The 27066-nt window shown below is 38.5% G+C and overlaps 1 protein-coding gene across 1 annotated transcript; it reads right to left on the bottom strand.

Annotated features, from left to right (window-relative positions):
• Window positions 1-526: 526 nt before the first annotated feature.
• LOC102708068 (DNA topoisomerase 1) lies at window positions 527-17707 on the bottom strand. Its single transcript, XM_006656818.3, has 21 exons — window positions 17511-17707; window positions 15384-16423; window positions 13516-14167; window positions 13327-13413; window positions 12444-12490; window positions 11092-11201; window positions 9998-10098; window positions 9105-9197; window positions 8203-8286; window positions 7999-8082; window positions 7822-7890; window positions 6280-6339; window positions 4830-4901; window positions 4028-4135; window positions 2805-2881; window positions 2546-2629; window positions 2322-2433; window positions 2147-2236; window positions 1969-2034; window positions 1579-1674; window positions 527-1267 (listed from the first exon to the last, which is right to left on the bottom strand). Exons 1-21 carry the CDS (start codon window positions 17607-17609, stop codon window positions 1142-1144), a joined length of 3357 nt encoding a protein of 1118 aa, XP_006656881.1. The 5' UTR covers window positions 17610-17707; the 3' UTR covers window positions 527-1141.
• Between the last annotated feature and the right edge of the window lie 9359 nt (window positions 17708-27066).

The raw sequence follows: 27066 nt of genomic DNA on the forward strand, positions 1-27066 counted from the left end.
ATCCAAAGATAGATGAAGAGATAGATGTTCTACTGAAGCTCAACTTTTACTCTTCATCCTCTAGTTCTAAGATAAAGATGGGATGGATAGCTATTAGGGATGCTCTCAGAGGGGATACCAATTCAAACTCCAAATACTACATTCATGCTCCCTCCGTTTCATAATATAAGATGTTTGGCTTTTCTGTTTATAATGTTTGATTATTTATCTTATTCAAAAAATTATAAAAATATCATTTATTTTGTTCGTGACTTATTTTATTATAAAAATGCTTTTATATTTATACTAAATTTTTAATAAGACAACTGGTCAAACGTTGCAATAAAAAGGTAGTATTTATTTATTTTTCCGCCCGTCTTTTTTGCCCATCCCTACGTGATGAACAGCATCTTACCGCCGGTTACCATCCGTCTTTTATAGTTGGACGTTGCATGTTAAATCCCATAACTCATATTAACTCGTAATCGCTCACGTCAGGCAGTTTATCAGATAACAGGAGCTAACACAAAATTCAGAGAAATACAGAACAGAATCGGCAGCTAGAACAAATCAGCAGTTGATATTCTGAAACGAATCAATCAGACGATTGTTCCCTTTTTTTTTCATTATTTGCTACTTTGACCCAACAGCTACAGAGAAAGGTATACATTTGCGAGCAAACAAAATTTGTGGTCAACGCATGCTGCATTGTGACGACTTCAGCAGCCTGAGATCACTTCAGACCGCAAGAAAGCAAAAGAAATCTATGGGGTATATTCTAGTGTGTTTTATGTGCTCTATACAACTGCAGAAAATGTTGAACAGAATAATGAAAAATGAAGAGTGATGGAGGCTATTATCATGGCCATATGTCAGCTCTTGTTCAAAATGGAGATTCCTGTGGTTGTACCAAGAGAGGAGGCATACATGAAGGCACTTGTTGACGAGCTACCATGTGACACCCGGATCCCTTGGCTCTCATCAGAAACAATAACGGACCATGCATGGATTGACAGTTTGGCGCACAGAGCAAACAAATATCGACTTCTCAAAGCTTGCCCCTGATAAATGATGAATTTCGTAGATGTTTATAAAGGCAATGCTCTTTACTGTTTGTCGGCAGTGTGCAAGAAAATGTATGGATTTCTGAACAAATGCGCAGCTAATGCCATTCAAGTGGTTCTTCAGCTTTTCTGGATCTTCCCTTAGGACGACCAAACTTTGTCACATTTTTGCCCTTCAAGAGCTTCACTGCACGTTCAAGGGTAATCTTCTTTGGATCTGCACTCTGTGATATACAATTTTCAAGAAATTCTCAAATTTAGCAAACAAGGTGTATGCGCACAAACCCAGTGGTAATCAAATGTGTCCCATTGGTAGTAACTTTTTCAACCGTAATTTATTGAAAACTGAAACCACTGTTTGTTTGTATGTTCATAATATTATTATTGTGTCTGACATCAACATTCAACAGATACCCATGTCAATATAGTTAGCATTTTTTACCAAAGAGCAGATAAGAAGACAAATCATTTTTCGGAAAAAAAAAACTTGGATAAAAATGAACCTACAAATGCAGTACAGCATTAGAACACTTACCTTTGGCAATGGAGCAAGAGTTCTCCTATGTCTGATACTAAATCCAGCTTTAGAATGTGCTATAAGCACAGGATGATCATCATCAGGGTGTTTCCCCTGTTAGATCACAATATCATCATGGAACAACTTATCAACATATCTATACTCTATACTATTATAAAAGTAGGTAATGGAGGTGGCAGCGAATCTGCCATCCACCAACTATATAATATATTGTCTTACCAACTACTTTATGTGTATAAAATATTTCAAATGGTCCTATATATTGTTCTATTTTTCATCTCCAAAATACAAGTTCCAAACAGTACTAACATGCGTATAATTCATATTTATCCGTAGCAAAACAGAGGTATTTAGCTAGTACTATAAAAACTAACATGTGACGCATACCAGAGTTATGGGATACTGCAATATCTCGATTGCATCTTCTAAAGTGATAGAGTCAATATCTTTCACCTGAAATAAAGGTGAATCATAGATAAGGTTGGGTTCATGAAAAAGATGCATCAGAAATTGCTAACCGCAGGCTTGCTCTGCCATTTGAAAACAAGGATAATATGGGAGTTACCTCAGAAAGAGGAGCTCTTTTCGGAGATAATCCCTTCCTATCCTCTCCAACCTGGACATAGTAACCATAAGGACCTTGTTTCAGAAACACCTGTAAAATAAGCAACAAAAATATGTCATAATCATTTGATAGATGAAAAGTTACAAGGCAGGATGACCGTAAGACTAGAATATACCTTATCACCAGAATTAGGTAGAACTCCAAGTAACCTAGGTTTAGAAGACTTGTGAGTTTCTTCAGATGCTTCAGTTTCATCATCTTCATCAGTCAACGTGCGAGCAATGTACCTACAAGTTTGATTACTCTAATTATAATCCAGAAATGCTGGAATTATAGTTTATAAACATTGCTAACATGGATAAATTTGATATTTTCCAGGACAGGAACATATGGCCATACTTGCATTTCGGATGTCCATCACAGCCTATAAAATAGCCCTCGCCATACCTACTAACTTTGAATCGCAGGGTTCCTTGAGAACAACTGCAGATATTGCAATCATTTTTAGCACATGCTATGCGATAAGGATGACATTGTAGGTTAGTGATACAAAATTAATATGTAGTGTATACTATCAACATGTAGATTTCATAATACAATAAATATGAACTTTCTATACACTAGAAAATAGCTTCTTACAAATAATGTCATGAATTACCTAGGGCATATCCTATTATCTTTGTCAAGGTCTGCAAAGAGGATGGAACTGAATTTTTCTTCAAGCATTCTCTCTACCTGCAACAAAGTGAATAGCTCAAATATTGCTTTCAATACCCAAGCGATTCCAGATTTATATGGAAAATGTTTCATTTGCTAATAACTAGCATAAAGATTCATCAAAATGATAATTCCAGGCTGAAAATCATGTCTGTGAGTGGTCGGTCAGGAGGAAATATTTGCAGCCCAATATTTCTCACTTCATAATCCAAAGAAGAAATGTGGGATTTGCAAGTTTCAAACAACCTAGGGAAATTGATGAAAAGTTTCAAAACTTGCCCGCAGAAACCAGAAACGTTATATTTAATAAATACAAAGAGTAAAGACAATGCATTTGAGATTTGATGAGATCAACACTGGAACTGCAGATGCAGGGAAACATCACTATTATGATCTTGTTACTGTGGGCAACATGCAAAAAATGGCGCATTTGTGTCTTCGCGAACAGGTGTTTGTCCATGCAGGAGGCCCTTGCAACAGCACTGCACGAGCTTCAGGCATGGAGACAACACAGGATCCCCAGGTTTAAAACCTTTCTGAGAAATAACCACTTCTAGCTCTTCCTGGGCATGCCCAGTTACCACCCCTTCCTGGGTGGCTTTCTCGTGTAAGATGATGATAAAAAAACAACTTTTCCATCTCTAATGCCAAGCTTATACATGTTCCCCAAAAAATAAATGGCTCGGACATCTTTCGTTGCTAAGTATTGACAAAAGTCAATGTAATTGTGACAAACATAAACTTATATGTGCATCGTCTGATAACTAAACCCAATTGGCATACAGTTGCTCTAGGATGATGCAGTTTCAGGTTGACTTGATAAATTTCTCAAAAAATTATAATACAAGATAAAGATCATATGAAAGTAATTTGAAATATGAATCTAATGACACAACTTTTGTCTCGGTAAACCTATAGTAAGAATGATTGTCACTTCAAATGACAAAATTTAAATATTTAAAGGCAACTGCAGCTTATGAAAAAGTTAGGAGTAGTTTTCTTTCTACCCAGAAGAGTAACTAAAATTAAACTAGGTATCTAATGAATAAAGCAGTACCTTTGAATATTTAAAGTTAATTGCACCTTATGAAAAAGTTGGGAGCAATTCTTTTTCTCGCAAGGGTAAATAAAACTATACTAGGTATCTAATGAATAAAGTAGTACCTTTCTGGTGTCAAGGCGACTAGCATCGCCACAATATTTATTGAATCGTTCCCAAAAATCTTTCAGAAGGCCTTTCCATTCAGTTGATCCAGCAGAGACATTGTCCAGCTATTAAAGCAACAGGAAATGAAAATTAACATGATTATACTAACAACAGAATCATATTGGATCATATTGGGATTAATGAAGAGGGCAATCTGTTCACAAGAAAAATATAACACTGCTTAATGTTGCTCCAACAGAATAATAGAAAGCCAAATGGTAAGTGAAATGGGCATCAGCAAATAACATCTTGGTATCAAAAACTTAATAAAAAATTGTCAAGGGATGCACATCAGCGCATGACCAACATCACAAAGTAGAGGGGTTTAAATAATAAATTTATTGTCAGTTATTTTCTGTAAAAGGCTTTTCCATGACACGCACAGCAGCCAAAACTTTGCAGCCATGCTCTAGTCTCAAATTCAGATAAAAGATTGTCGAACAAGTCAAACTTTCGTATTTAGAGCCATTTAAATATTTCTATATAACACCATCCATGTCTCAAATGCAATAGCAATTACAAACAAGCAACAAACTTTTTTTTTTTTGAAATGGATCAAGTACATGGGTTTAAAGTTCTATTCTGAAACAAGTGACTCGACTTTCATACTGATATCAAACTCAAGTCTGCAAATTTACTGTATTCATATTGACCACATCTGTTGCAGTACTTAACATCTTGTTCTGGTTTCTGAACTAGAGTAAAAATAAGTACGAAAGAGATGAAGATATAATATACAAAATGAGAATTGTTTATTACCTCAGTCTCCATGTTAGCAGTAAAGCTGAGATCTGCAACTTCAGAGAAATGATGCATAAGAAATGCTGAGACCTGAGGAAGATATGGTACTTAACATTCATCAAAAATAGGAGTAAAATAATTTAATTAAACAAAGTTATAATGAACAATGATGTGGGAATGGAAAGAATGGAACAAGCATACAAAAGAAAAACATAAACTGTGTCCATGTAGTTGGGCATTAGCAAAACCATGAACCATTTACCTTAAAATATCAGGAAATTTAAAATTCAGTGTTCAGGTGATTGTGAGAAACATAACAGGAAGAGAAAATAGAGAAAACATTGATATGGCAATTGCATCCCTGAATTACAAAACAGCTTATTTTGCACCATTGGTTGATCAAAATAGAGAAAATTTCACCTACAACCTAATTCACCCAAGGTGTTCGAAATGGCACTGCTTTTGAGATTGAGATGGTGTGCTGGTGAGCATGTTTCATCAAGTGCGACATGCAAATCATTCTTCACTTGTCTGACCAACCATGTTAAGAAAAATGAAGCAGTGAAATTGGGGAAGTAAAGGGACAAAGGGAGGACAAGAGCCAGGTGGCATCAAAGAGCTCACAGCATAGTTGCAGCCAGACAACGCAGAAGACTCCTGAGTCTAGGATACTGCTGCAGGTGGTTAAAAGGAAGTCTCCATGGATGTCCTGGCTAGCACCAATGCTTTATTGCACATAAGCACAGCTCTCACACAGGCTATTACTAGCAGTCCTACACATCCATGGGAGGCTCATGAAGCAAAGGATAGCTGGGACGGTGTAAGTGGTGATTGACCAGGATGAAGCGGAAGACACATGGGTGAGAACTGGCATTGAAAATGTGCTAATATGGCAGTCCTGTGGACAGAGACGAAGGAAGAGTAGAAGCAGAAAGACACTGTAAGGTGACATTGGGTCCCAGTACACTTAATTTGATGGCTGATCATCAATGGATCATTGCCTACTTAAGATGCAATATGATTGAGGATTGAACTTTGAACAATTTAAGTATTGAAGTTCAGACAACTTGAAGGGATTAAGGGTCAATATGTAATATCTTTACAAAAATTATGCTTTGGGCATAACAAATGTAAGCATTTGTGGGATTAAAATTTTGTACCACGGTATAATTATTTCTGCACTGATTCCTATTATTTCAATCATTAGAATGATTCCAGGGCCAATCAAATGCTTAGAAAGGGAATCTAATCAAATTAAAAATTAAAAAATTGATCACTGAAGTGACTAAAAGGTAATCTTTTGACATCTCAGTCTATGCTAAACAAATGATTATATTTTGGAACAGAGTATGATGTAAGCAACACATATAGCTGGAGGTATTATCTTTATGTGATCAGGATTATAGGAATTTTGCCAAATAACACCCTTCAAAAAGGAAGGAGACATCAGCAAAAAAAAAAAACGTACCATTCGACCACGGAATTCGGGGTGTAGAACTCGACTTTTTATTGTCACATAGTTACGATCCTGAATAGCAAAAGGTAAACACTGTTATTCATGTGGCTTGACAATGATAATGCAAACTCCTAAAACTGCACAGCTCTTTGTTTCGTCCACATTTTCTATTGAAAAACAATAATTTTCATAACCATACAAATTGGGGTGTAGACCCGCTTAAGGCATTGCCAACATTGTGATTGACCCCGATAAAAACAAACATTTCTGAATGTATAGTTGACAAAATCTGTATGCTGTGCTATTTTGGACAGGGATGGGATGGGAGCCTACTGGGGCCCATCCAAGTTTGGGCCCTCGGGCTGAGATGTTTCCTTAGCCTTTTTCCTTATTTACGGTCATATATTAGATGACCTAGCATCCAATGGCGAGCAAACACCTTAGCCACAGTATATCATTGATTTCTAGATTTAGATCTTGTGTCACAATGAACTCTACAGCCAGATCAACAGTTTATATGGCAGTGAACTACAATTGTCACCAACATTCCTGTCATGAAGCTCGATACCCAGGCTGACCAACATACAAACTGACCAAAATACCCCACGCTAACCACAACTCAACTTCCACTGGATCCGAAAGGCCCAGGGTGATGTCCATCCATTAAAGTACAACGGTTACCAGATGGCTCGTGTGGCACTTCATGGCGTATGCAGCATTACAGGCAGCTACATGAGAAACCCAGCATAAACATGCTGTACTGTGTATTATTGTGTTTATAAGATCCAACTTAAATCAGGAGATATGCTCAAATGAGAAAAATCCAATGAGATGTTGTGACATCCTGGCCTAGTATGGCATGTGTGTGTATGTTTGGCACCACCTTGCTAGTTTAACAAAAGTGGAACCAACTTATAAGGCCCCCTCACCCCTCCAACCATATCACTCATAAGTTGACCCTTTTACACAAATGACGAAAGTGTAAGTGGGGTGGTATGTGTAAGTGGCCTGCCCGTTCGTTGGGCTAGGCTATGCGGTTCTGGAGAGCGGGTTGTTACAAATGGTATCAGAGCGGACTCTCGCGGTTGCACATACGAGTCATTGTGTGGGCATATAGCGCATGGCGCATATGGGCTCTGTGTGGCACATGGCATGACATATTGTGCCTGCATTGAACGTATGGACGTGCACTAAAAGAGGGTGTGTCCTGGACATTTGCTTATGTATACCTGTTTGGCTAGGTGGGTAAGTTGGACTGACGGGGACGTCTGACATCCTAGCCCAGTATGGCCTATGTGGCCCATGGGAGTTGTGTGCACATGTTTAGTACATCTTGCTAGTTTAGTAAGAGTGGAACCAACTTATAATACCTCACCCTCCAACCATAACACTCACGAGTTGACCCTTTACACAAAACGAGGATGAAAGTTTAAGTGGGGTGGCATCTGTAAGTGGGCCGGCCCGTTGGTTGGGCTAGGCTACACGGTTCTAGAGGGTGGACTGTTACAGATGTATTCTAGGGCATAAGAGAGTGGGTCTTTAGCAATATGGCACCTGCAATACTTTCATTATAGATGCGTACGTGGATGGCCTTCCAATTCCAAGTTCTTCTAGCTTTTTGATCTGCCAATAACAAGAGAAAATCTCATAAAAAAAGAGATACATTTCTATAGCAGGCATGGAAATTACCAGAATGAACCAAAAAGAAACAACATATAGGTTATTACGGACCAATGCACTCTCAGAATAACGTAGTGGAGGTTTAGTAAAGTGTTGTGCAAGATGAACGCTAACCGGAGACACCAAGTCCTTCACCTGAGAAAAAGAAATGCAACAATAACATGCTTAGATAGTTGAACAGACAGCAACGCAAAATAGCTTTAAAATTAGGTTATGTAAGAAGTGCATAGTTGAGGTAGTTTAACAGCTGCTGACCTCTAATTTGGACAAGGCCTCAATGTTATCCGGGTGAACAGCATCAACCTCAGAACTGTGACTGGAAGGACTTGCTTCAGTGTCCTAAAAGGGTTGCATTTTCCCATTACTGAGTTAGCAAAGTACATCGAACAGTAGGAAGTGTTCTTAATACAAACTTAAGTCCTGACCATTAGATCTCCACAGGTAACATATTTTCTTAATAGAAGCTTAAAGATAAATCAGGACACATTCATGCATCTCAGTGAAGGTACAATGGATAAATAGAGGTTTTCTAGATAATTAAAATGGAGGTAGCACCGTAGAACAACCGCATATGCTCTACAAAATTTGCAATTTCATGTATAAATTACATCAGTAACAAAAATTTGGCAGTCATAAGAAACTACAGGATTGCCTAGTCAGATACTCAGATTTGCCAACCCTAGTTTAGGCTGAATATCAAGACACAAATCCAGTCAACTGGATATGTACATAAAGTACAGGCATGCAGCAGCACATATGATAGATAACATCTTGCTCGAATTCAAAAGAAAAAAACAAAAAAAAAATTGGGTCTACATCAGTGTCCATATACACGTAGACAAACAATACAGCAAATGTGGTAAAGCCATCTAGTGATAATGTAATCATCCTTGAACAAACAACACAATATGGTTAATGTAACATTCAATAGATGAAACATATCATGAAGCCACTAGAGCACTGAGAGATAGCTCAAAAGAGTGGAAAAGGCCACAGTAGAAGAAATTCAACATATTTTCTTATAAAGTTGAAGCAGGATAAAGCAAAACTTAGGCAAAGATAGGTGAACTATACAGGATTTTCTTAATGCGTAAAGACAAAAGAAGCATGGATAGATAAAATCTGTAAAGCATGGATAGATAAAATCTGTAACTTACATCATATACAGCTTGGTATCCCTTGAACTCAAGCCTTGATGCAGATGAATGGAAAATCATGTCTCCTTCAGAATTACCAATATCAACTTGAATCTACATTACAGTTACAAAAGGACATACTCTAATCATGAAATTCAATTGAATTCTTTATATACTGGAAAACAGCACACACAAAAGAAAAACAGAAAAAATCGCAGAATAAATGTTAGAGATAATGGATGCCACTAAATTCTCTAATACAACACCAGCATATTAAATATATTTAACACAATGGAAAGAGCAAGTCCTGCAATCCAGCTTCTTCAAAGTGCTTATCAGCCGTTCATAAAGCAAATTGGTAACTATAGAAGAATAAAGTAATTTTCAACTACGCTTCTATCCATCACTGTAGGACTTGGGTTCAAGGTTTATCCAGTCTCTTTTCAACAATGGATTCCTGACGTCTATGAAGGATGTCCAGAAGAAGTATGGATCCATTCAGACACAATTATGCAAAGCTGTTATAGACTTATAGTCACAGAAATGAGACATTCAGAAAAGAACCTAAAAGAATAATCCATACATTGAGACAAATACTTGACACTTTTTTACAACTTTATATGGTCACAGAAGCTTACAGCATTCCCATTCAACTGTTTCTTTGGTAAAATTTCATAGAGTAACCCTATTAACTATATATAGTACCATCTAATCTAATTAAGTAATTTACTGTGATGTGTTATTGTTCTTGAGGTATCATTAGAGGATTGAATGCATTTGGTCCCATCAATCTACAGTCTAAACCCTGCTTTCCATAGTAAGAAACACTCCACAATCCGAAAGGCGACAGGTAACAGGAACAGCACCAGTAAATAACCATAGATAAAATACAAGGCAGAAGAAAAATAGCTAACCATCTCAGTTCTAGAAGCTTCCATTTGGCAGGCCATAGTTCTTTTCCATATTAGAGAATACAATTTCAAAGAATCATCATCAAGTTTTCCAACCAAAGATGCTGCAAGAGATTTTGACAGAACAATATCAAAAGAGAGAAATTTATACGAAGAACTAAATAGGATGTAGAAATTAAGCAAAACCAAATTCTATAATCCTACAGCAGGATGTGACCTCAGGTGAAAATATATTCAACAGAAAATGCAAAACATTTCTCCGTAAATAATGCAACTATGGTCAAAAGTGCAATATCTAGAAAACAAATTGTATATAAGTCTGTTTGTGAAACAAGCAAGGATATGATAGATGTTGAATAGTGAGAGGCAGAGTAGGTACTACAGAGAACAGTTCTATTGTGAACTAAATTATAATAAAGTATAGATTTCAACAGATAACAATTAAAACATGCATACACCACATATACCAAGGACAATATTGGTTATGTTGATATGCAAGTGGGGTATGCAGAAAAAAATATATAAGCTTTTACTTCCAACTATACCATCCAATATACCATTTTAACAGATAATCATTAAAACATGTATGTACCATGTATGTAAAACAAAACATTAGTTTGCCGATCTTTTAAGTCTCATGTGCCCTAATTTATATATGTTCTATTCGTATCTCTAAGTTTTCAAAAGGGTTACTAATATGATCTATATAGTACGGTAGCACTAGCAGGCATTTGATCCCTCGCCAAAAGTGCACCAAAATATTGTGAACAACTGCAAGTCATTCAAACAATTAAGAAAACGAGAACAAATAAGGAAGGCAAAATACTTGCTACTAACATTTGGTGTGATATTCAAAGGCTGCTAACTTGCTATATGTTCATAAGTCACAAAATATTGGACATTATACTTTTATAACCATGTTGGTATACAAAAAAATTGGTCATGTATATACAATAATTAAATATTTAAATTGTGATATCCACAAAGCAAATAGGTATACTAAATTAAGTCTGAAACCACATAAAGTTGCTAGATGTAATGCAGCATCTGTAATCAACAAAACAATAATTTACACAACTAAAGGTAGATTTCATTACATGGCAACCTCCTTATGCTGGTCGGTCTTATGGCTTCATGTGCTTCTTGAGCATTTTTCACCTTCTTGAAGAATTTTCTAATGCTCTCTGAAGCATATTCCTCACCATACCTAAAAAAATGCTTATTAAAAACAAGAATGTAGGTTGCAAGTGACACGCTGGAAGCCTAGAAGGCTGGAACACAAAGTTCAAATGGTAAACTATCAAAATAATGATCGTCCGAGACTAGCTCATTCAGCATTGACCATCCAATGTCCAGTTCAAAAAATCTCAGATCTTTTTTTTTATTATGTACCACCAAAAGGCCATAAAATTTAGATAAATACCACTCTATCCCATTTAGTTAAAAACCTAATTGTGACAAATTAAGCCCCTACCTCACACACGTCAATTTTCAATCACAAAATACCAGCCATCAATTCCACATGGTGCATCCCATGGTTCAATAGTTACTCACTAGCCCATTCATATCAGTTATCCAAGGCTTATACATCTCAGGCCTTTCTACTCATTAATCATTTCCCACTTGATTGAGCGAGGCTACAGTAGTAACAGAATGGAATATTTTCTATAGAGTGGGAGTGGCAGGGTGTTCCATTGTCAAATATTTGCCAAGCATGTATACCCCCCCCCCCCCCCAAAATTTTTGGATGTTTCTGCTTCTACTTGCATATCAATATGGTTGAAGTTAATCTCTTACATGTATTTTGGTAGATATAGCAGCCTTCATGACAATCACCATTGGAATGCGTATCTATCTCTTGGATCTAATTTTGCCAGTAAACTTAACGCATCAGTATGCAACGGAGTGAAGTATCTAGTTCAAGAATTGTTCGTTTTAAGCTCATTCCCTTTCCGCGTCCAAATGGTACAGGAAAATAATAGATGGTGATAGATTGGTAGTTGTCAAAAGATGCAGTGGTATTTTTCAAAAGATGCAATGGTATTTTTTCCTCTGATAGTATGATGAATTGCATAACCAAAAATTTCCAAACAAGAAACAGCAAGCAGAGAACAAGAACTTCTCTGACTATGTAATTAAATGTATCTTTGCAACAATCAATTGGGTTTTCAAATTAATTTGATTTGAATTGAAATAAAGTGGTTCAAGATATACCCCATCACATAGGTCCTGAACTGTTATGTTCACAGCAAAAAAAACGAAGAAACTTATTGCTATTAAAAGAATAACGAATAACCATGAGAAATGAACTCATTTCCACTCGTGAATTGAGAAGTTAGGAATTCAGATTACTGGCTACAGCTAAAAATTAGGAGTGAAAAATGTATATATTAGCAGACCTACACAAGAAACAAAAGATCACTTGATTAGATGTTCCAGTAGATTATACCTTTGCTTTACTAATGAAAGAATATCTTGTGCGGCTCCATCAGATATCTTCAAGGGAAAACACAGCAATTTCAGAGTATTAAAACAAGTACAGCATCATGCATACCAGATCCTCGAGAAATTCTTGAATCGATAACTGGATGAAAATTCTGATATAAAGGGATAGTGTACGCATGTCATAGATTCATGACTCAATGCATCGGATAATTGTAATTAGTTGGTATGCATACGGTCATGATATATGTCCTGCGATCGAATTCTAGTTAAAATAACTACAGCACCTATTTACACATGCATGAATCAAAATGATGATGAGCACCGTTAATTTAAAGGCAAGGGCTAGGATCAGATAGTTTGTTCCAGAAATATGTTAGAACTCATTAGAGCTCTTTTCTAGACTGGAAATTAGATGTTGCACATAGGGTAGTTTTTTTCATTAAGGAAACTGCAAAAGTATCCCCTTGCTTGCGTTCTTTGATCATAGGCAAACTGGATCTCTACTTGAGAAAAAATAAAATAAACAGTTCATGTACTCATTGCTAGAACCATGCAAAAAATAATGAAAACCTCATTGGACTTCTTCTCAAGTTGTGGCACCTAATTAGGCCATGCAAAACATAAGTTTAGGCACTGGCAATCAGTTTGATGGAAGAAAGTATCAGTATAAGTATAGAAGGGCAACATGGCATAGTGCTTTACACCTTATGAATAGGTAAAGACGCACTCTTTTATATATAGTGAGGGAAATTGATATTTTAATGTGGATGGCTTTTTTATTAATTATTAATCCGTACTGATGAATATGGGACTGTCACTAAAGTAATATATATGCTACCAATACCTATAAATGATTCGTTCACAAAGAAAGGTAGGATGGTACCTACATGAAACCCATCTGTTCGCATGTATGTAATTAATCCAGTTGCTTCTTCAGAGGAAAGGCTAATCCCCTCATAAAGCTTTTGGGCTACCTGAAAATCACATTGAACCATGTAAACCAACAGATAGCTATGTCTGAATTATGTTACTATAATAGGAAATCTCATATATGCATCTAAAGTTTAACTCACAACCTTCATGGTATACCCAGCACTAAAATGCAGTTTGTTTGCTGCGTCCTGCTGAAGGCTGGATGTTATATATGGCATAGGAGGATTCTTGTTAATTTTACTTCTCTTAATTCCTATTACTTCAAATTGGGATGAATAAATCCTCTTTTCTATATTGTGTGCTTCTTCTTGAGAACGTATAGAAAGCTGATCCAACTTTTTTGAATTAAGATGCTTTATCCGGGATTGGAGGTTCAGACCATTTGAAGGGCCAGAACGCTGGGTTTTAAAGTCACTATCAACAGTCCAATACTCTTGTGGATTAAACTGTTCTATTTCAGCCTCTCGATCACACACAAGAGCCAATGCCGCAGATTGGACTCGTCCAGCCGACTGGCAACCAGGTAGCTTCCTCCATAATAGTGGTGATATTCCAAACCCAATCAAATAATCAAGGGAACGGCGTGCTAGATAGGCATTAACTAGGTTCATCTCAATATATCTTGGAGACATTAAAGCCTTTTTAACAGCATCCTCTGTTATTTCATGAAAGACAACTCTTGCAACAGTTACATTAGAACCCAATGCATCTTGCTGCTCGAGCATTTCTTTGATGTGCCAAGCAATTGCCTCACCTTCACGGTCAGGATCAGATGCAAGAATCAAATTTTCTGCTCTGAAGAAGGAAAGAGCCAAATCAATAATGACAAAAAAAATAGTATGCCTAAATAGTATAAGCATAAGATAGACACATAAAGAAAAAAGGTAAAGTTAAGTATTGAATGGATAGAAGATCCATAGAATTCAATACACAATTTAAGATCTGGTGTAAGTTATTTTTACCAGCATAAAGATAAATGCCCTCCAGTAAAAAAATATACTTGATGTTTGACACTTTTTTTACTGTCTTCAAGGTGTGACTTTGACCACAATTTTGTATGAGAATAAGCTTCTAGATATAATAAGTTCATATGATTATGGAAGTATTTTCCAATAAAAACTACATAGATGATTTTTACATTTCCAAACTAAGTATTTTAAAAGTCACTGATAGTCAAAGTTTGAAAGTTTGGCCAGATCTTGTCCAAAATGTCAAGTATATGCAACCACAAGGAATTAAAAATTGTGTTAAAATTTTTTTTAAAAAAAAGTAAAAGAATTGTGATTTTAAACTTCTAGATATGGAGCATCCGATTGTCACTTTGTCCACAGACAGAGAATGTGATAACCAAGTTTATGTTCAAAGGTAAAGTAAGATCTCCCAACATACAGCAGATAATTTCAAAAGGCATAAAAACACCATTGCATACAACTAAGGTTGAGAAGTAACTGGAATATCATTTATTAGTCATAAACTTGCATAAAACAATAAGGATATTGGCATGTGGTGTTTCACAAAGATACTTTGTAGTCAAACATCTAAAGTAACTTATGACACATATATGCAACTGATGTTACCCAAAAATATGTGATAGTGTGTTTCTTTATCGTTATAACTGGAAAGGCAGCGAGGCAACATCTAATGATTGTGTTCCCTAATCTGTGTCATGTTTGCAAAAGTGGGTACATAGAATCAGAAGATGTTTTGAGCATGATGACTAGAACTTGGTCAACTGGGTAAAGGAACAGGAAAGCAGGGCATGGGTGGTGGAATTTGGGTGACTAAAAATGTGGATTTGGTGGGGGAAGTTTTGTTCATGACAATTGGTTACAAGATTGGCAGCACCTAGTGTTTAAGGATGAAAATTCAGGGTCACAGAGCATGACATTGACAGATAATACTGGTAACAATGGTTTCGAAGCACCTTATTACTAAAAGAGAGTAAACATGATGTTCATGTTAACAAAATTTGAAAAATGTTAACCATAGTCCATTATCTAGAAACACATACCCTTTCAATGCCATTCTTATGCTCTTAAGATGTGTCCAGGCAGCAGAAGGCACCTCCCACACCATACTGAAGTCATCATCAGGGCGAACAGATTTCGATCTTCCAGCTAAATCTCTCACATGGCCATAACTAGGCAACACTTCATACATGTCCCCAAGGTATTTTTGAATAACTTTTGCTTTTGTAACTGATTCGACAACAAGAACTGATTTAGCTGTGGGAGGGTAAAGAGGAAAAAGTGGCTTCTGCTCACTACCAGAACTATCCACAGAGGTCTTCGTGCAAATCTCAGCTTTGACAGTCGCCTTAGCAGCAGCAGATTCCTTTGCTTTTGAAGATTTCTTTGACCTGTTTGATGCCTTCTTCTCTTTAGAACTATCAGCACCCTTTTTTAATTTGGAAATGTCAGACCTTTTCTCTTCTTGGTTTGCATCAACTTTCCTACTCTTTGCTACTGTACTAGTTTTAACAGATTTTCTCTGTTTCTTGGTAGACACCTTCTCTTCTTTCATTTCTTCACTAACTTCCTTTCTGTTTGTTGAACTTTTCCTCCTGGTGGTACCCTTTTTAGTACCAGTAATGCTCTTACTTTGGTTGCTAGTTGATGTTAAAGCCTCATCAGCGATGGTGCTACAAGCAGCTAATGTGCTTTTATTTTTCTCAGATCTATGAAACAAACTATGCGCGACACTCCCATCTTCCCTTCTCATATTTGGATTACCCAATGAACTCTTGTTTCTGCTGAGAAAACTTAGCTTTTTGTTGCACACGGTCAAAAAGGACCGTGAATTACGAATATTATTAGCCCTCAAACAAGTTCCATGGCCATATGCAGCTTGCAGGCTTACAAAATTAGGATTGCCCGTGAGCCCCGTTGTAAAAAATACACCACTTTTGAGTTGTAGGGGACAACAGGAGCTAACTGAAGACAACTTCCTTGATGAACTATTACTTAATGAAACTCCACACATTTCACAAGGATGCAAATGTGAATAAGGCATGAAGTTGTAAGAATATCCCTGAGATACACCAAACGGAAGCTGAAAAGGAAACACATAGCCAATACTTAGATAACAGGTAAAACATTGGATGGCACACTATAATCACAAGTACAATGGAGCAGAACCATGCAGAACTCTTTGGTACATTCCAAATTAGTTTTATGACACCAAAATATCGCAACCTTAGTAATTTACCATGGAAGATTCCAGTGTAGTTAAGTGCCGTTGAACGATAGCAAAGTATAGAAATTTACTATTGCATCAACTCAGGTCCTTGCTGCCATTAAAATGGCCCCTGGGCTCCCACGCACTATCTCACTCAAAGCATCTACCACTATTGCACCACAACATGCACACCCATTTGACACTACTGCTCACACCCTGTCGTGCAAGCAATCTGTGCGAACCACTCTAGTACCCTTTCCTCAGGACTTGCTCCCTCATCCTCTCCACCCTTCAAACTGGACAAAGTTCTTCTGATTGATGAGCAAAGCTATGAGTTAGCTTACTCTGCATCAACTGGAACCCAAGGGCTCAGCTAAGACGGTGCAGACATGTTGAGAAGGGTGGAGATGGGGGCTCTTGATGAGCACTGATGAAGCTCCTGGTGATGAGAATCCAATCCATGCAAGAATGCACAGCCGCCAACTATTTTTTTTTCTTGCTTCTTTTGTTTTCGACCCAAGAAGAAATAGATCGATGGAGGCGCCACCATGACGTCGTTGGCTTCTCATTCACTCGGCAGCAACCGGCCACCATGCCTCACCGACGCCGGAGGTGAAAGAGTAGAGAATTTGCCATTTTCGCCCTATTAGAGAGAAGACGGCATTCTAGCATCGACGCGCTGCTTGAGTATTGGTATTTCCGTGAAGCTTGTTTGTGAGATGACATCTCGGCGAAACCCACTCTTGTGGATTGGTATAATCCCAATTTCCTCTACTACGACCACCCGCGCAGGCAAAGCAACAAAAACATGTGCCGCCCGCCACAGCGCAGCACCCGCAACCAGGCGGCGTCGCACACCAAGACCCACCCGCCCCCACATTACTCTAGCTCTGGCTACTGGACACGAGGAGGGAGGGAGGGTATTACAAGAGACGCAGGGGAGGGGAAGCGGGGCACTCACCATGGCTGGAGCCGGAGACGGCGGCGGCGGCGGCACGGCGAGGGCGGCGGCGCGGCTGGCGTAGCGGTGCGGGATGAGGCGGCGGAGCTGCAGCGCCATCGGGGGAAGTGACGGGGCCGGGGTTCCCGGCGAGGGCGCGCGGGCGCTCTCAGGCGAGGCGAAGCATGGGAGAGGGGGGTGGGGAGCGGTGGCTGCTTGGGCTGATTGGCTAATGGATGTGGTTTAGCTAGGGTTTTACCGGGAAGGGGATGATGAGATTGAGAGGGTGGGAGGAGGGCCGCGTGGCCTCGTCGCTGGGGATGGACTTCGTGGGCCGGGCTGAGGATGGGCTTTGGTCTCCGGCCGTCTACGCGTTGGGCTTTGTGGGCCTCAAGTTGGAATTGGAGGGTTATGGGCTTGTTTTCCAGCTGAACTAGATGGGCTGTCGGTATTGGGAAATGTCCATTTCAGGTCCTTCACTTATGGATTGAGTTTTAGCGCTTCACTAACGCTAACTCTAAGGCATGTAGAAAAGAGTGGCGGAAAAATAAAAGATGATGCTGTGCACGACAACAGATGAGAGTAGACTATTAGTATTTATTCAAGAAAACTTTGTTACATGGGATGGATAAAAAGGATACAAGGGTGATAATAAAATATTTTTATTAATTAAGAAACCATATATGACTTTACATTTTTTATATACCCCAGGAGATAGGTTTTTGTTGCTGATGTAGATCAGAAAATAATTATACCTTTGAACATGTCCTAATCAGCAACCAAAAATTAGTTGCGAGTAAATTTGTATATATGTGTCTTTAGGAATTTTTTTAAAAAAGTAAAAATAAACTACAATAAAATTTTAAAATTAAATTCATCGTTTTTACATGCACACTTCTTTAACTCCTAAATGGTACGTTTTTTACCATAGTTTCTAAAAAAAGTTAATCATCTTGTAATTTTAAAGTATATTTTTAACTTTATAATAGTTTTCTATCATTACCATTAAACAGTCATTAAAAAAATCAAAAAAGTCTTCATCTTGACACAAGCTTGAGTTGACCTCCAATCGAGCCTAGGTAATCTTTGAGCCTCTGGATAGGCTCAGCTCAAGCTCACTATCAAGCTTTACTCATAAGTGATATCTGTTTTATAATGTAAGATGTTTGACTTTTTGGTCGTAACGTTTGATCATTTGTTTTATTTAAAAATTTAGTACAAATAAAAAAATAACAGGTCGCTTTAAAATTCTTTTGATAATAAAGTAAATCACAAGCTAAATAAATGATATTTCTATGATTTTTTGAATAAGACAAATGGTCAAACATTGCAAACAAAAAATCAAATATCTTATATTATAAAACGAAGGGAGTATATATTAAGAATAATATCTTGATCAAAATAATTAGTTTTAAGTTAACTTATTGATGACAGGGGAGAAAAATGAATTGATCTACTAGTTTATTAAATAAGTAATAAAAATATTATATTGGTAAGCTTGTTGAAGCTCAAGTTCACCTCAGTAAAGCTCACGAGCTTTGGTACAAGCTTAGCTGGGTCTCGTTAGAAGGTTGAACCAACTCAAATTGAGCCAGCTCGAGGTATTTGTGACCCTTGAGCTTTTTTATAGCCTTAAGCATGTCCTCCCATCACCAAATTAACACCATCTCGGTCACCCCATCACGTAAAAAAGTTAAATATTATTTCCTTACATGATAGAGGAGAGATACAAGGAATGATACAGAAGGAGACGCAGTCACCAAGGTGGAGGACCGAGACGACATAGAAGGTGACGCAGTCATCGAGGTGGAGGACTATTCATCAGATATGCAATTGATGATGGAGAAACAAAGAAGAAAAGATAGTGAAACACATGATTTCAAATCCAGTCGCAATCATTCGCTTTATTCCCGTTACGACTGAGAGAGAATGTTAGAGATATAGATAAATACGGTTAGAGATAACAGAGTCCAATTAAAACTCTAAAGATAAAGATAAAATCCTAGAGAGATACGATAGAATATTTATTTTGTACTCCAAGTTTCTATCTCATATGTACCCTATAAATATACCCATGAAGGTCAGTGCAATATACAACATAACATATCATAGTATCTCTCCCTATTCAATATTTTCCACAATATTTACCACTTTAGTCACTCTGACATAGTAATTGTAACGCTAGTGGACTGGCCTAAAATTTAAGACAGTACACGGGCATCAAATTATCTACTCCATCCATTCCAAAATGTAAATATTTTTATAATCAAATTTTATATCATAACATACGTATTTTTTGGCACTATTTATAGGACCACTTATCCCAATAACTAGTTGTATTCAAAAAGTTTCCTATTTTATCCCCCACATACATCTCAATGATATTTATTCCTTATTTATTAAGAGACAATGTAGTATTTTCTTATCAACCTTAATATCTGCTAAATAATCTAGAAATACTTATATTTTGCAAAGTAGATTATTGCCGGCCTATTACACAGGAGTGTCAAATTAGCGGTTGTGTAAGAGAGGAAGAAACTAACTACTGTACTACTATATTACTGGTAAATGCAAGTCTTTGTTGATCTTGTTGAGTGTGTAGCTTGCCATCATATGACACAAATCAACTCATCATATGATGCTCCAACATTCAATGTTGTGTATTCCTTCCATCGACAAATGTAATGAATTTCTATAGCATTAAATGTTGGGGCACCATGTAATTGGTTGTTTATAATGTTTTGTTGTTTAGCAAATATTAAGATTTTGGAGAAATTACTTTAATGCATATGAAAATTTACTTATTGAAAAAATGATGCAACTACTAGTAAGCAATAAATAAAGGTTGGTTGGATTCTAAAATCCCTTAAATTTATGATCGAACGGGAGTGAAACAGAATAATGTAATATTTTTCATTTTTGTCAATTACCTGATGTGACAAAAAAAATATTACTCCCTCTGTTTCATAATGTAAGATGTTTGATCATTTGTCTTATTCAAAAAATTATAAAAATATCGTTTATTTTACTTGTGACTTACTTTATTATCAAAAATTTTAAGCATGACTTGTCGTTTTTTATATTTATATTAAATTTTTAAATAAGACGAATGGTCAAACGTTGCAACCAAAAAAGTGAAACATCTTATGTTATGAAAAACATTGAACGTTCCATCTAGGGGTGGATAGAAAACTCGTGCCTCGTTAGCTCGCTCGACTCGTGATAAGCTTGGCTCGACTTATGTTACGAGGGAATCAGGATCTTATGCCTTTAAAATCACGTGACTTTATTATTGTCATGTAGATCCAATGAACTCTAGATACATGTGTTAGTGTAAATGCATGACACCACACTTTTAATAAAGACAGGTTCTCAATCCGTTGTTTAAACCATTTTGTATTCTAGTGACGGAGGGACCCAATAGTCTTTTCCTAATAATTCGTGAGTGAAGAAATTGAACAGTGTGAGCCCAATAAGTTTGATAGGCGGTTGCTTCTCCAATGAAGTTCATTGGAGAACTATTGAAGGTCTCTACGAGTGACTCCGCAACAAACACAATAGTAGTTAGCATGTTAAGAAAACCATGTTTCTCCTAATATGCAACACAATTAAATTGCACTGTCCAAGAGAACCGCTGGCTTCTAGACTGAACCATCAAGGAGTAGCTAAGCACACAATTACAGGTCAAGTTAGCCCAAGTTCTTTTTAATTAAGAGTGACATCACTAGGTCTGGACGGAAAACTCGAAGATCGGTAGCTCACTCGACTCGTGACCGACTCGGCTCGGCTCGACTCAGCTCGTTAGCATAATGAGCCGAGCCAGTATTTTAGCTCGTTAGCGTATCGAGCCAACTCGAGCCGGCTCGCAAGCCAAACGAGCTTGCAAAAATTAGCCCACATGAAACAGCCCACAGGCAATGTTCACGGCCCAAACAGCCCAAACAAAACCTAACTCCCGCACACACATTGCACACAGCAGCCACCGCACACGCGCACGCACGAACAAGCCCACTCCGCCGCCGTCCTCCTCGCCCCCCTCCTCGCCGCCGCTGCCCGATAGCTCGCCGTCGTCGTCGCCCTGGCAGGAGACCGCCGCCGTCGCCGCGGTGCCTCGACAGCAAGCTGTCTCCATCCTCGTTGCAGCACGTCGTCGCCGCCGCGGTAGGATGATGCTGCCTCAGCCTGGAAGGACGCTGCCACTATCGCCCCAGCAGCAATCTGTCTCCGTCGTCGTTGCAACACACCGCCGTCATCGCCCCATCAGCAGGCCACTTCCATCGTCGTGCCAACCTGCAGTACGTCACCACCGTTGCCCTAGCCTCACGCCGCCGTCGCAAGCTGCTGCACGCCACCACGTCGCACGCTGCTGCACGCCGCCGTCTTCTTTCTCCTGTTGTTTCCTCTACACGCTGCACGACACAGTCATAGCTCACGAGCCAAACGAGCTAGCTCGAGCTTTTAACGAGCCGAGCCGAGCCAACGCTTTAGCTTATTACTCATAACGAGCCGTTACTCATAACAAGCCAGCTCGAGTCAGCTCGTTATCCTACCGAGCTATAACGAGCCGAGTCGAGCCGAGCCAGCTCGTTATCCAGGCCTAGACATCACTCATAATTTTTTGGCTCCTTTTTCTATTGTTACTCTGGTGCATGCGTTCTATAGAAACCTGAAGGGTACATAAATTCTATCTTTACCCATTGAACTTATATCGAAGTCTATTTCATTATCTTGAATTTGAAAAAACGATTGTTTTGCACCCCATCTTGCATAATTACACTTGAGTCACGTTTTGGATAGTTTTATGTAAGTATCACCACGAAAAATGTAGTAATATGTTAGTATATGATTAATTAATTATTAATTATTAAATTTTAAAAAATAGACTAATATGATATTTTAAAACAACTTTTCTATACAAAATTTTCGTAAAAAAACACATTTTAGCAGTTTGGAAGGTGCGTACATCGAAAAAAGAAAAAAAAGAACCTAGGTTAGTAGCGTTACCGCTGAACGCGGCCTAGTATAAATGATTGCAAGTTAAGCTCATGGTTGTGATGTTTTGGAGACTTTTGATGAAAGATTATTTGATTTTTATGATATTTATTTAATGCTGTAAATAATGGAATTAACTAATGTAAAGTTTAAAATCTATTTTAGAAAGGTAATATGATAAAATTTTATATAGAAACATTTATAAAAGAAATATACAATTAAATAGTTCGGAAAACTTATGTCCAAAAGCCAAAAAGAATCCGAACAAAAATCAAGTACAAGTACCACTTAATCAGAACGGTTCAGATGCCCTCACGCAGAAAATTCTGTAGCAAAACACTGTAGCGAAAGATCGTGTAGCGGTAGACTTGTAGGGACCATTCGTTGCTGTTGCACTAAAAAATATTAAATGCTAAGATTGTGTGTAGTTGTAATAGATTGGATCTCAATTCTTGCACACCATATGCCATTTTTCATCATTCAATTTTTTATATGCTTTCAAAAGAGAGTGCACGCCTTCAGAAAATTAAGATAAAAATCTGTAATAATTTTGAACCTGCAGTCAAATGCATATATGAAAAAAAAACACTATTTGCACTCATTTAGAAGATACGGAGTATGATTCTAGAAACATACGGACATGCAAAGCATATGAATAGGGTGTCATGCCCGATATAGGCACCTTTCGATGGATTACAGGAAAAAAAACACATGAAATTTGAAGGAAGTTTTACAATTAAACTGAGCATTTTAAAGTTCATATAAAGTTCTACCTCAACAGTTTTGATACTTTAAGTGAAATTTGCTATATCTCTTCTCTACTACCGAATTCTATGCATTTTCTCAGCTAGCTAGGGTGTCCACGTGGCATAGTTTGGATGGAGCCGAGCTCCTTCGCCGGCCACAGCCCGAGCACTACTGCTGCCCCGACCTGAGCTCCACCGGCGTCGCTGACCCGAGCTCCTCCTTCGGCGCTGCCGCCCGATCTTTGCCGCAGTCCCGACCTCGATCTCCGCCACCGGTGCTCGATCTGCCGCCGCCGCCACCCCGGCCAGCGCACGAGCCGCCGCCCCGGTCCGATTTGCGCCACCACGGCCCGACATCCGTCGCCCCGGCCCGATCTACGGTGTCCCGGGCCGAGCTAGGCAGCCGTCGCTCAATCTACCGCCGCCGCCCGTTCTGTTCCTTCGCCGACCAAGATCCGCCGCTACGGCCCGAGCTCCGCTGCCGCGACGTGTGATTCCTCACGTCGACCTCGCCGGCGGAGGAGGACGAGGACAGGGGCACCGACGAAGGGAGGCACATCGCCGCTTTTATCTGAGCCGCCCCGACCACCGCCGAGCCGCCGGTGGAAGGGATGGGAGAGGGAGGGGGGCACTGTCGACGGGGTGAGAGAGGATGAGAGATAGAAAGGAATGGGGTGAGACCCTGAGAGAGAGATTACACTGATGAGAGAGGATGGGCGAGAGAGAGGTTGTACTATGTTTAGTGACTTTAAAACTAAATTTGAAATATAGACTATGCTTATTCCTTATTTCTGACTTTAAAACTAAATTTGAAATATAAACTATGTTTATTCCTTATTTCATAATTAACTTGAAAAATAACACTTTGTGAATAGTGGTCGTTTTATATGTCAATATGTCCGTATGCATTCTACTCTTTTAAATATATAATCAATTGTTTTTATCCTAATTATCATATATAATGTGTACTAAAAAAATTACATAGAAAGTACTGAAATAAACATATGTAATAGTTATATCCTAAATATAAGTAACATGGTGGGTAAGATTTGACTATTTTTATAGTATGGCACTGTTTAAAAAAATCCTACGGTAAAAAATCTTTAATATAAGAGATTTTATAGTAAACATGGATAAATATGTACAATCTTTTATGTTTAAGGATTGAGATAGTAATAAGTCCTAAGTCTTTTTATTGTCTAATTAGCTCAGCTAAATAATATAATTCAAATATGAATTTTAAACAATTAGCCCTTTCAATAGGGGCATTTGCATACGTCTCATTGTATTCAACTTTATTTGTGCTTCCATCCATACTTATTTTTAACTTTATGATTTTGTCTTTATTTAGAAAAAAACAAAAATTTTACTTTGCACGTATTCCTTTAAGCGGACCTATGGTAACCACTATGTCTAATAAACAATTAGCACGAAGTCTTATTATATGTTTTATCATTATAGAGGGAAGCAATAAGGTAAGTACTAAAGAAGTAGATAAAGCTTTGGTTCCATCATAATTATTGCCACGAAAGGAAAATACATTTAAAGATATTTAGCTCTCTTAGCCCTAGAAATTAAATGCTATAGGTGAATTTTATATCCCGGGAAGACTTTACAAATCAGATAGACTTTTATCTAATTTTTTAGAATATATTTATAGTGAACAATTTAAAAAATATATAATACACTTAATTAAGTTAGCTTATTTGCACGCGGCAAAGCCACGCTTGCTTTCTAGTAAATGCCTAATTTGCAGGCCCACTTGTGAAGACCGGAGGCCATATAGTATCGTCGAAGGCGTGGAATGTGATCTGCCATTCGCAAGCCCATGCAATCAATGCATCAAGCCCTTTCTCTGAAACCGTTCGTGCCTAAACATGTTCCTCAATTAGGGTGTTCCTATTGCAAGACACTAGTCATAACTTCTATACATCATTAATGTCATCAAGAAACTATATTGCAAATACTACCAATTCAAATAGAATGTAGCGTCACTTATCTCTCATTATATTTTGTGTGTTGTATAAAACCATGTCTCATGACTTAGTTTCCTTCTCCTCCTTTATTTACTCACTTGTCATATTATCTTCTATCCTATGTGATAATTTATTTAATAATATAGAAATTAATCATCCTAATTATTACACTATGAATGTCATTAGCTAATCGGATGCCTTAACTTAATTATGTTTTGGATGGGCCAAATATGCATGTGAGTTAACCTTCAAGCAAAACGGTGAATCACGACAGTTGAGTGGTCTGAAGTGTACGTAGCTCAGTGAAACCTGTCCACCTAGGTTCAAATCCAAATTTGAAAAGTGTGCTTGTATCTATGAATAATTATTCTTTTAGCAGTAAGCGACGTACCTATCAATAGTGAGATGCTTGTGTGACTTAATGATTGGCTTGGTCTTTGGAGATGTTCATATAGGTAGGGTGTGCGTTATAAGCGCATGCGTATGTATTGTGTTTCGAAAAAAAATGTTCTGTGGCCCTAGCTCCACATGCCCAATAAGACATACGTTGTTCCAAAATTTTTGTTTGGGCTTATTTTAAACTGGGATTGGTGTTACAGACTATGGGAAAATTCCAGTTCACATCCCTCAATCATAGCCCAAGCTTCACTTACACCCCTCAACTGCAAAAGCTATTATAGTGTCCCCTAATTAACTTCTAATACCAATGCAAATCAAATCTCTTGGTAGTATTGACCATGTTTTAGGCTGACGAGGCGTACACGGAGTGTTGATCTAGTCTTAATTTGACGCGATATCTATATAAAATTATATTCGAATAAAATGGCTCTTAATTGTGAGCCATTTCTCTTCTTCCTCTCTTTGTTTATTTCACATCCCTCTCTCTGCCCAGCGGCCAACTCCACTCCACGACAATCTCAAGCTTTACCTAAAGGCGGCCATTGTGGCAAGGGGTTGCCACCCTTGTTGTGGAGGGAGGCAATTGTGGTGGAGGTGGTTTTCCCACTCTCTCTTTGCCCTAGCCCCACACCCGATGAGCTTGAACATTTTAGGCTAGCGGCTGGGTGGGTGTCATGAGGAGCGTCACTAAGGCATGACATGGCGATGCACCTATGAGGTAAGGTTTCGATAGACGCCAAGGCAGCAGGCATGGCATGGAGAGATTGAGCGCTACATTCACCAATATTGCCATCATTGTTTGCCACCTTGATGTCGTAGTTCGCGCGTAGAGAGGATGCTAAACTGCCTCTGCCAAACTTCTTGAGGACCACTATCTCCGCTTCATCTTCTCTCGGGACGATAGTAGAAACCAAGCAACATCGACACCACCAACAATGCTTGGTCCCATCTCGTCTCAATCTATGTAGAAGGAGCTTGTCAATGGGGAAGCGTCAGTGCACCTCACCTATCCTGTCTCAACTATCTCACTGGCCACCTCCCTCATCTACCCAACGAGTTGCACGTAGAGTTGGTGGGCGGAGGCAAGGAGATGGTCGCGTATATGGTGGCGAGCACTGAGGGTGGAGTTCAAACGGGCTGGCTCTGGAAGTTTGGTGCTGAGATGGGATCAAGATCACAATGGGGGTTAGCCTCATGGTACTATGGTAGTGCTTAGTTGTAGCGGTAGGGTGAGAGGGCAGTTAGATGAGATTCGAGAGAAGTGTGCGGGAGCAACTACTTGACCTTCCTTGATCTAGAGCGAGCTGCCGACCACCCTATGTCACAAATCAGCTAGATGACTCCTGACAAGCTTCACATTCCTTCCTTGCAACCGACTAGAATGCCTCGAGCCTAGCCCCTAGCAAGCTTCGCCTCTCCCATCACCAGCAACCTGGATGAGGCACAATGGAATGTGAGAGTGGC

The sequence above is a fragment of the Oryza brachyantha genome, chromosome 6 (genome assembly GCF_000231095.2).
Source record: "Oryza brachyantha chromosome 6, ObraRS2, whole genome shotgun sequence".
In the NCBI taxonomy this organism is placed as follows: domain Eukaryota; kingdom Viridiplantae; phylum Streptophyta; class Magnoliopsida; order Poales; family Poaceae; genus Oryza; species Oryza brachyantha.